This window comes from Onychostoma macrolepis, chromosome 06 (assembly GCF_012432095.1).
Source record: "Onychostoma macrolepis isolate SWU-2019 chromosome 06, ASM1243209v1, whole genome shotgun sequence".
NCBI classification, from domain to species: Eukaryota; Metazoa; Chordata; class Actinopteri; order Cypriniformes; family Cyprinidae; genus Onychostoma; species Onychostoma macrolepis.
The window spans coordinates 2057222-2068222 of record NC_081160.1 but is presented as its reverse complement, the minus strand read 5'-3'; the positions used below and the strand labels follow the sequence as shown (position 1 = coordinate 2068222).

At 36.8% G+C, this 11001-nt stretch overlaps 1 protein-coding gene across 1 annotated transcript; it reads right to left on the bottom strand.

The window, feature by feature from the left end:
- Positions 1–341: 341 nt before the first annotated feature.
- Positions 342–9000, bottom strand: LOC131542931 (E3 ubiquitin-protein ligase TRIM39-like). The gene is made up of 8 exons (XM_058780031.1): positions 8892–9000; positions 5905–5996; positions 4993–5546; positions 4753–4848; positions 3208–3441; positions 2975–3113; positions 1229–1255; positions 342–1069 (listed from the first exon to the last, which is right to left on the bottom strand). The coding sequence occupies exons 2-8, from the start codon at positions 5975–5977 to the stop codon at positions 522–524; spliced, it is 1671 nt and encodes a 556-aa protein (XP_058636014.1). The 5' UTR covers positions 5978–5996; positions 8892–9000; the 3' UTR covers positions 342–521.
- Positions 9001–11001: the final 2001 nt, after the last annotated feature.

Below are 11001 nucleotides of genomic sequence, written 5' to 3'. Positions count from 1 at the left end.
CATTCTGGATTTCATGCTGATATTGAATTTAGCCTGCAAGTCGTATTGCACCATTTGTGTTACAGACATACTTTCTCTTTAAACTTTTAAAGGTTTCTAATTTATGAATAGAACTTAATTCACTTCAAAGTATTTCTGTTCTATTTTATAGTAAAACTTACCTCATTTTGCCATTGTGTTAACATATGGCATGGTACTATAGTAAGATCATGTCTTTTGGACACTACTATGAACATAAAATCATGGTATTTTTATGTACCTTAAAGTAACATGTACATACCGTTGTATATGAATATATTAATCATACAGTTCTATGATACATATCAAGGTTTTGTCGTCTGATGTATTACAGTAATATCACAGAACATGAGAAAATGTAATTATAGAATATAGATTTTAAAAATTGAAAAACAAATGATAAAAAAAGCAGCACAAAAAGTTTTTAAAATTGTAATTATAAACATTTATTTTTATAAATCATTAATTATTTTAATATTGTATTTCATTTTAGGAGTTTACATTCATTTGTTATAATTGACAGATGTGATGATCAGTGGGCTTGAGTTTTTACCTCCATCATTAGTGCATGGACTAAATAATGGATAGAGTTTTTCAGTGAAAGACTGAGCAGTGAAAGAGTAGATATGAGAGCTGGACTCCACATCATAAAAGGAGACCAGACCCTCCTCATAATCCACAAACACACCGACCCGCTGCGGCTTCACTCTCAGAGACAGAGAGACACGAGGTTCCTCACAGGCTTTATATTCATCTCCATTCCTCAGCCACACGGTCCATTGTCCATCACTGGGTCTTGCTGTGATCGTTCCCTTCCTGTTAATGGATTCTCTGGCCACTCCTAAATCCCATTTAGTTTTTCCCTTCATCTGCACCTCAAAATAAAATCTCCCTGAGGAGAATCTCTCCTTCCCCAAGACACAGGGACATGTATCAAATCTCTCTGGTTTGTCTGGGAGTTTCTGTCTAATGTCTCCATCTCTCACTTGTTTTCCATCATCAGACAGAATGAGATCAGGATGAGCTGTATCAGGATCCAGAGTCACATCCACTGAGAAAACACAGAATATCAATCACAACTTCACAATACACAGATTCTGTGATGCTGATATTTTTAATGTTTAATCCAGTGTTTAATCAGATTGTAGTGCAGTAATGAAGCTGTGAGTGTATGAATGTAAACTAGTGTAGTGCAGACAGCACACTGTACCTGCATACTGCTGCATCCACTTCAGCTCTGTAGAGACACATGACAATAAAACATAATCAGACCTGAAGGTTAGGGTAGAGTGGGTGTTTTTCCCAAAATAACCACAAGATAAAGTCAAGATACATTTTTATTGTAAATATGGACTACGTTGACGAGAGTGATGTAGTAGTTTTCATCATGAAGCTCACACTGGTGATGTATCGGAGAGAAAACAGATTTCACTGTAAATGATCTAATTATAAACAGTAAGAAAGTGTTTTAAAGCTTGTTTTGTAGAACATCACAGTTATATATGATATGAGAACAGTAGACCTGTAGATAGTGAATACGTGTTATTTAATACAAATATAATTATATTTTCAGAATGACATAATTTTTTTCTCAAACATAGTCAGTAAAACGCCCCCCAGGGAGCAATGAACAATTACTGTAGTTATTCTGTTCTGAACATCAAATCCTTTGTTTTTCCATCAAATGAAGCCTATTCTAACTAGGTTGAATAAAATATTTAGATTTTATATTTAAAAATTACCTCAAGTTAGCATCAGGTAGCTAATTAGCTAACGAGTTAAAGGTATAGTTCACCTAAAAATGAAAATGTGATGTTTATCTGCTTACTCCCAGGGCATCCAAGATGTAGGTGACTGTTTCTTCATTAGAACACTAAATCTTTGAGAGAAAAAAAAACATGCACAGACAAATTCAAATTAAACCTTGCAGCTCGTGACGATACATTGATGTACTAAGACACGAAACGATCGGTTTCTGCGAGAAACTGAACAGCATTTATATAATTTCCGACTGTCACAACATCCGGCACGTGACGCGTCAACCTGCTCTGGCACATAGATATGTATAAATATATACATAGATGCCTCATTAGCGACTGTTTCTATGGGCTGCGATACGCAAGGTTCTATGTATATATCTATGTATATATGTGTCTATGTTCCAGAGCCGTTGACGCGTCACGTGCCGGATGTTGTGGAAGAGCTCAGGAGAGTTGGACATTGCCTGTATCAGAGGTAAAAAATTATATAAATGCTGTTCAGTTTCTCACACAAACTGATCATTTCGTGTCTTAGGACATCAATGTATCGTCACGAGCCGCAAGGTTTAATTTGGATTTGTGTGTGCATGTTTTTTTTTTTTCTCTCAAAGATTGTGTGCCCATTGACTTGCATTATATGACTGACAGACTGCAATGGTTTGAGTTAAAAATCTTCGTTTGTGTTTTACTGAAGAAACAAAGTCACCTACATCTTGGATGCCCTGGGGGTAAGCAGATAGACATCACAATTTTCATATTTGGGTGTAATTCTTGTAATTCTTAATTATTGATTATATTCTTTTTTATTTTAAGCAAAAACTCTGTCTGTATCTGATTTTGCTGTAATTGTTTGAAGCAAATTGCTCTGAAACACTGGGGGGCATTGTACTCCACCCATGGGGGCGTTTTGCCTCATACAGTAGGTGGAGTAAAACACCCCCTTAGTACAAATTTTTTTTTTTTTTTTTTTTTTTAAATCTAATAACATGAAAATGCTGGACATGTTTCATACTTTGTTTATAATTTGTGTCATTGTCACTAAAACTATGATAACTTTTCTGAACACATTTAACTTTTGTTTCACAGAAAAAAATGACACAGTCCTTAAGAGAGGCGTTTTCTCCCACTCTACCGTATATTTAAAGAATTGAGTAAATCATCATGTTTCTATCTGATCAGTGTATGTATTGATGTACCAGTTTGTGTGAGTTTGTCATCTATAGTGTCCTTCAGTTGGTTCAGAGCTCTCCTCAGAGTCTCCAGACTCTCATGAGTCTTCATACTGATCTCAGGCCAGTTCCTGGTGTTTCTAGGGCTGCACAGGGATGAGTGAATCTACAGCAGGAGAGAGGAGAAATCCTTCAGCATGGGGAGTGTTATGGTGTCATATACTGCATTATCATTGATCAGAGAGATCATGTTGACTGACCTGTAGGAGGTGGAGGTGATCTTCAGTGTGTGAGAGCTGCTCCAGCTCAGTGTTTCTCATCTTTAGCTCAGTGATCTCCTGCTCCAGCTCTTCAATCAGCTCTTGCTCCTGTTTCTCTGCTGCTTTCCGCTGCTCCTCCATCATCTCCAGCAGTTCAGTCTGACATCTCTCAATGGAGCGGATGAGATCAGTGAAGAGCTCGACACGGGCTGCTTTCTCCTTCACTGTGTTTCTCTGGTCAACCAGGACAGTCAACTAATTATTAGTGGTGCTTACTAAGAGAAGAATCTGTGTTACTATTGCTCATACATTTTTTTTTTCACATACATACATGTGTTTTTAAGGGGTTTCAGAATCCCTCAACTGAAGAATAAACTTCATCCTGCACCGTTTGCACTGAATGATTCTCAAATCATGTGTTTTTCAATAATGTTGAGGAGAAGTGTGCTATTACTTTACTAAGTGATCAGATAATCACAGCCATGATGATATTCAGACCAACAGTGTGATTGCAAGTGTACAACAATAAAATAAATAAGATGTTAAGTAACTTACATTTTAGACAAATTATTGTCAGTTGTTTGTATTTGCTCTGATTCCTGAATAATATTCTAGTTTCAAACAAAGCTGCAGCAAACTGTAGTTTTGATTCATTCCTGTTTTTGAATGAATCATTTGAGTGAATAAATCAAAATCAATGACTCAATCATGAAGATGTTTACTTGTCACCAACTACTGGTGTAACAATGTAACCTACAGAAAGAGTCGCTGTAAAATCCCCAACACTAATACACCGAGTGCTCATCAAAACTCAAATGAATGTTTCCTCATTTCCTCCGTCCTTCAGTCCATGACCCAGAAACTGATCAAAGTCAGTCATCTTGAAGGACATTTCAGTTCTTTAATTGTGTGGAACGAGGAGTGAGGAAGCGTTCAGAGGAGCTACAGTATATGAGAGGATAAACAGATGTGTTCAATGCCGAAGTCTTTCTTTTCAAAAAATATGGTGCACATATAAATTCTCCTCCCACATCTGTCACAATAATTTTAACTTATGTTTTCCCTTTGCAGTTAAATAAATCATATATGTTACTTATCTTAACAGGGCATCTTGCTTTAATTATATTTATTATGGATGTTTTATATAACCAAACTTCAGCACATAATGGCAGATCACGTAAATGCAGATGATGATGCTCTGAAGTGATGCTCCAGTGATCAAGAATATTTCAATACATGAGTTTTCCATCGATTTCTCCTTCGTTGGATCCTTCCTACGCATCTTAAGGTGGTGGAGTTAATGGCAGGTTCACACTGAACAATTTTTGTTGTAAAATGACGAAAAAGTGTTTATAAGGAACTGGTTTTGGTCCCCTACACCCTTCATTCCTTCAAAGCTCTCACTCTCGAGGGTAAACCCTTAAAAGGCATTAGGGCACAGGGATGAGCCCTTCAGAATAGAAAACAACCACCCAACTATACATCTACAACAAAATTATATATAATATTTAAATGTATTTTATTATTTCATTATTTTAAACTCACTTTTCTGACTTCTGCTGAGTGTTTGATGTCTTGAATCTTCTTGATTCTGTTCTGGATCGTCTGCTGCACGTCTTTCTGTGTCTTCATCAGTTCAGACTATAGAGAGAACAACAGACTCGTTGATCATAACACAGATTAAATTTACAATATGTTTTCATAATGAGATTTTATTTCACAACATGAAATACTATCTGATTCCTTATTATATGAGCCTTTTAAAAGCAGTTTTTGGTAACTTACCTTATTCTGCTCACTCTCCTCTTCTATAGGAACAGTGTTGTGGTTCTTGTGGTCTTTAACGATGCAGATTGAACACACACACGTCTGATCATCTCTACAGAACAGATCCAGAGGTCTCTCATGTTTCTGACATATATAGTCCTCCAGATTACTCACAGGATCCATCAGTTTGTGTTTCTTCAAACCTGTCACTCTCAAATGAGGCTCCAGATGAGTTTCACAGTAAGAGCTCTGACACACCAGACACGACTTCAGGGCTTTCAGCTTTCTTTCCTCACAGACGTCACACAGAACTTCAGCTGTTTTCTCAGGACTTTTCTTCTTATAGTGATCTACGAGCTCTCGGAGTGGGGTATTAATCTTGAGATCAGGTCTTTGCTTGAAGGTTTCTTTACAGTATGGACAGCTGCAGGTCTGGCTGTTGTTCCAGCACTTATTCAGACAGATCTTGCAGAAGTTGTGTCCACATGGAGTCGTGACTGGATCAGTGAACACCTCCAGACATATCGAGCACCGAATCTCCTCAGTCAGTGAACTAATGGAGGATGACATTACTGGAAAGAGATTATTTAGGATCAGTGTGCATGTAAACTCCAGTAATGTTTATAAAGAAGCCCATGATGCAGGTGCAGCTGGTTGAATGTAAAGAGCGTCTAGAGACAAATATGTACAAGATCATATACAGTCAGCTGATCATTATTGCAAAATGAACCCTGGAAAAAAGCTGATCAGAACCCGAATGTGAAGCTCATTACACGACCACTTACCTAATACATGAATATATGAACAATATTGAGACATATTTCAGAGTTAAGCTGAAAATATTGAATTATCTTCTTTACTCATTAAATATTATATAAGAAGAGTAAAAGTCATTCATAAACTTACTGTTTTTCTGGTTTATTAACTTACTTGGAGGATCATGTTCAATACTCTGTATCCTGTTTTTTCTTGCTTTTGTTGATGTTGGTGAAGATTCTGCCATCGTTTTTATCTCTTCAAGACTTTTCAAGAAAAAATAATTTTGTATTATACAGTATAAGTTATTTTCTCTTTTTCAGACTTGACTCATGGCCATTTGACAATTTGACTCATGGCCATTTATTTAATATTTACATTAAAGTGTTTAAATCTCATGTAAGAAGTGATAGTGATGGAAACACAATTATTCATTTGAAACACAGCGAGTGAATCATAAACTCACTGAACAATCTGAACTATGACCTGCTGTTTAGATTGAAGACAGTACAAAGAACAAGTGATACATTTTCCAACAAACATACATATATATCTCTTTATAGAAAATTAGACACATCTCTCCACAAAAGATATTGCACAGTCAAGAGTAATCCCTCATCCTGTTTAATATTAAAGGGGACCTATTATGCTCCTTTTTACAAGATGTAAAATAAGTCACTAATATCCCCAGAGTGTGTATGTGAAGTTTTAGCTCAAAATACCCGACAGATTATTTTTTTTATAGCTTGTTAAAATTGCCACTTTTAGGGTATGAGCCAAATGTGCTGAATTTGAGTATGTTGCTTTAAATGCAAATGAGCTGTTGCTCCCGGAGAAGAGGGCAGAGCTTCAAGAGCTCAAGCTCCGCATTAGCAGTGCTAGCCTTTGCAAATAAACATTCCCCTATTAGTACAAGCCTGTTATCTTTACAGAAAACATACTCTGTTTAAAAGTTAGTCATCTGATTGTAACGTTACTGTGCATAATAAATTCGCGTTTATGAATTACACAGACAGGGAGCACAGCACGATAACAATAACAACATAGCTGGTCTCATGCTATCACAAACTTTATAAGTCCCACGCGTGATTATGAGCTCAAAAAAACCCTCAAGCGATCGACTCACATTGCTTTCATATGCAACTTTTAACCACCACGTTCCTATTCACGATCATTCATGAAGGCAGCACCAGTGAAAACAGGCAGAGACGATGGTAGCTTTAGCATCATTAGCCTCACAGAGTGCCGAGAGGCTCTTTCAGAAGGGCAATTTGGAAAACAAACCTGTGATACTAACTTTGTCTGGAGCTGACGTTCGCGCACGAAGTGTTGGTATTAATCCCTACACGTATTGGGGACTTTTATTGGGGATTTTTTCCAGGACATTTCCTTAGACAATGAAATTTAACCACAGTGTCCTCAGCGGCTCAGATGGAGAGAGTCTATGGAGATTCCTATGTTCGTTAGTGCGTCCCAAATCACAACACTTGAAATGCCTCTTTGATGCTGACATCTCCAGCAGCTACAGCAAGTAATCAGTAATGGCGGAGGCGGACCGCAGCTTCTCACTCAGGGCTGTGTCTATGCTGATAGGACAGCGTCACAAATTGGCGGGTCTTTTTCCCCTCGGTGACATGAACAGAGGGAGAATCTGAAACTGCTCGTTCTGAGAGACTGTTTATGATTTTTTTAGATTATAAAAAAATGAGTGGGTGGATTTTTACCATTATAGGCTGGTTGTTTTCACACACTGCTGCCACACAACTGTGTTCAAACACCTTATAAAAGTGATTTTATATATATCATATTTCATATGATGTGATTTCAAGTTTTCCTTTCTTTTTGGAGTGTTACAAGCTGATTGTGCATAGATGAGATCCCTGAAGTTGCAAAGACTAAAGTCTCAAAACCAAAGAGATATTCTTTATCAAAGTTAAGACTCTGCCACGCCCCTCTAAAACGGCTCATTCAAACACGCCCCCACATGTCTACGTCACTGTGTGGAAATATTTGTGTAATGTCACCCAAATGTTCACGCAAAGAAAGAAGGTGTGGTTTCAATAACAGCAGTAGTGTTGATGCAGCCATGTCAGGGAGATGCCGTGTGTTTCTATGCGAAAGCAAAAGCACTTTATTTGGCCTTCCGAAAGTAGATGCATTTAGGAATCATTAAGATTACTTACAACAGAACAGCAACGCATTTTATGGACGACCGTTTCGTGAACCTAGGAGAGGAGGTAATTCTGACTTTGCTATGACAATCAGGGCTTCTGAATCAGCGAGTGTAAGTATGTTTTGTTATTAGTTTAAGTATTTGCTATTGACTGTTCAAATGCAGAGTTTTGCGCATTGTGTGTATGTGTGTGCGTGCGTGCGTGTGTGTGTGCGAGAGAGAGAGAGACACACAGGGTCACATCACAGTGGAGTTAGCTGTCTTAATCGTGGCTTGTGTGCAAACACATAAGTGCTTCATCACTGTGTCTGTCACGTGACTCTGTTCCACGTTCGGGCTTGAACTGATGGTAAAACTAAGGACATTATTAACTGTATTTACATTTCTTTTGAAAGATGAAGCTCGCGATTATGGTAAGGGGTGTTACATTTCCGACTAGTGCTTGCGGTGTTCGGCCAATCACAAAGCACTGTGCCAGCTGGCCAATCAGAGCAGACTGCGCTTGTCGGAAGAAAACGATGCGTTTGAGAGAGGCGGGGCATAGAGGAACTACAATAATGTACAGTATTTGAAAAATAATGTGTTTTTTGAACATTAAAGCATGTCAACATATTCTGTATACACAAAATAATGATCTTTAAAAAAGCATCATGTGACCCCTTTAAAGTGATTTTTCAGCTGCAGTTCTAGCAGGTTTGTGATCAGTTTATCTGCAGGTCATTTACTTCCTGTTTCTTTAGTCTTTAATGTAATGTGGCAAAATGACAGAAACACCAAACTTTGATTTACAACCAATCAAATGACATACTTTTAATACAATAATGATAGCATTTCAGTGCAGTAAACATCTAAAGCAGCTGAGTATTTGACGCTTAAACCTGCTTCTGTTCAGCTTATTCCAGTCTGACATAAACCCTACTAAACCAGACCACTGCCATCAGAAACCTGTTCAGGACAATCTCTCTTATATTTCTTATATTTCACTTACCTGTGAGCATCAGATGTGTCCACAAGTGCCTTTAAACGACTAAATATTCTGTTGTTTATAGAGTTTGTTAGTTCCAGGCGTCCATATTGTTGCTGATCAAGTTTCACTTTCACTTTCTCTGAACTACAGTGATGTCAGAGCTCCTCCTGTATTCAGTGTTGGTTCATGTGTGTCTGTTTGTACTGAGACTGATGTTTCTGTCAGCCAGTGATAAAGAGATTTCAGCAGACTTACAGTCCTGCTCACCATTATTGGAACCCATGAAGTTTAAGTACATAATGTGGAATATCTCCTGAAAAAAAGTAAATAAAGTGAAACAGCTTTTTTTCTATAGAGAACTTGTGTTTGATACATAAGAGCAAATGATAAACAACAATTTAAAAAAAAAAACAGCAATGGGAAATACTTCAAGCTGTGACACTGGTATTGGCACCCTTTACTATAAATCAGTATGGAAATACATTTTGACTCACCTGTGCTAAATCACAAATGAGAATCACCTGTGATAAATTGCCAGTGCTCATGTGACATGAATTAGCCACTGAATGATGACTTCAGTGTTTTAAAAAGCCACACGTTACTCCCTGTGGTGTATTCCAGAACGCACGGTTAACTTACCTTCAGCTAAACCCTGAACTTTGGGTTGATTAACCCCAAACCTTGCTTACTCGAGGTATCTGGTTCCAAAAATGCGTCAGGGAGTAAGTTCATTCAACTCAGAGTATGTTCCTGGTTAAGACTCGAGACATTCTCAACAGAGCGACGAATCGACGAGTCGCTATGGAAATGGACGCTAAGAAAAAGCGCACCTTGCTGTTTCTTTCGTCTTCTTTTGTTCTATGGTCATTTAAATGCTTAGTGCATACCGCCACCTAATTGATGGTTGTGCAATCATTTCTGTTTTTTTTTTTTCCAGTTTAATCTTTAATCCTTGAGATTGAATATGAATTATATTGTTTGTTTGATGCTAATTATATATTATCATATCAGATATTTATTTTTATTCTAGAAATACATTATAGAAAATGCCGATCCATGTGTGAGATGATAATATAAAATGTAATAAATATAATATAATAAATTAAACATTACCTTGTCATAGTGTTTTATAGTTTATACAGATAACTGTTATGCCAATAAAATGAATATAATAAGATATATTAGAATAATATATTACCTTATTTATTACTTAGGCCTATATTATATGGAATTAGATTTGTGCCAAATAAAATGAATGTAATTTTTCAAGAAACTTATGAAAATATCAAGTGAAACTAAATAAAATGTCTTTGAAACTAAAAAATAAATAAATTACAGGCAAAATCTTTGACCTCGTTTTTAATACATTGCAGGTTTTGCAACTGTTTTCTCATCTTTCATTCGTTGATCTGTACTTACAAATGCACTTCCAGAGTTTTCATTTACGCTTCTAAAGTTTTCGTTTACGATTCTGAAGATTTCATTTACGCTTCTGAAGTTTTTGTTCGCCATTCTGACACAAAGCTCTCGTGGGGGCGGGGTTAACAGCGGTGTGTTCTCATTGGCTACTGAGTTTTTGATTGACAGCTTCTTGACCTGGAAGTGAAGGCGTCAGTATCGTTGCGCCTGTGTGGATGTGAGCGTCTGTTAGCGGCTTCCTATTTAATTTTAATGATATAAAGTTAGGAGTTTTGTTTTGAATTCAATCTGTATTCATCTGTTGCTACTACTCTGTCAACATAAGCTTTTAGGAGCATGAGAAACGCGAGAGAAAAAGGTCATATTGAGGTTTAATTATTAAAGTACTGTAATACTGGAAATATCGTATAATGTCCAGTGTTCTCTTATTATATGTGTTTATTGCTCTTGATTCTTTTGCATTATAGGGTCTAATTAGGTTGAGCTGTTACATTTGAAATACAATACTATACTGTGATATTCAGACGTCAAGAAAGTCTCACTCCAACCAGGCAATCAAGCTCATTTTATTACATATCCCACACAAACAATGTTCTTGCTGCCAATTGTTTTTATCATGCTGATCATTTTGTTTAGTTATTTTATTTAGTTAACATCATCTAACATTTAAAATTGGAAATACATTTTTAACAATCAACTCTTTCAAGTGTGA

Coding starts and splice junctions, on each gene's coding strand:
- LOC131542931 (XM_058780031.1), bottom strand. CDS start 5,977: ATGGCAGAATCTTCACCAACATCAACAAAAGCAAGAAAAAACAGGATA. Junction 3,114..3,207: donor ATCACCTCCACCTCCTACAG/GTCAGTCAACAT, acceptor CTCCTGCTGTAG/ATTCACTCATCCCTGTGCAG. Junction 1,070..1,228: donor GTGGATGCAGCAGTATGCAG/GTACAGTGTGCT, acceptor GTGTTTTCTCAG/TGGATGTGACTCTGGATCCT.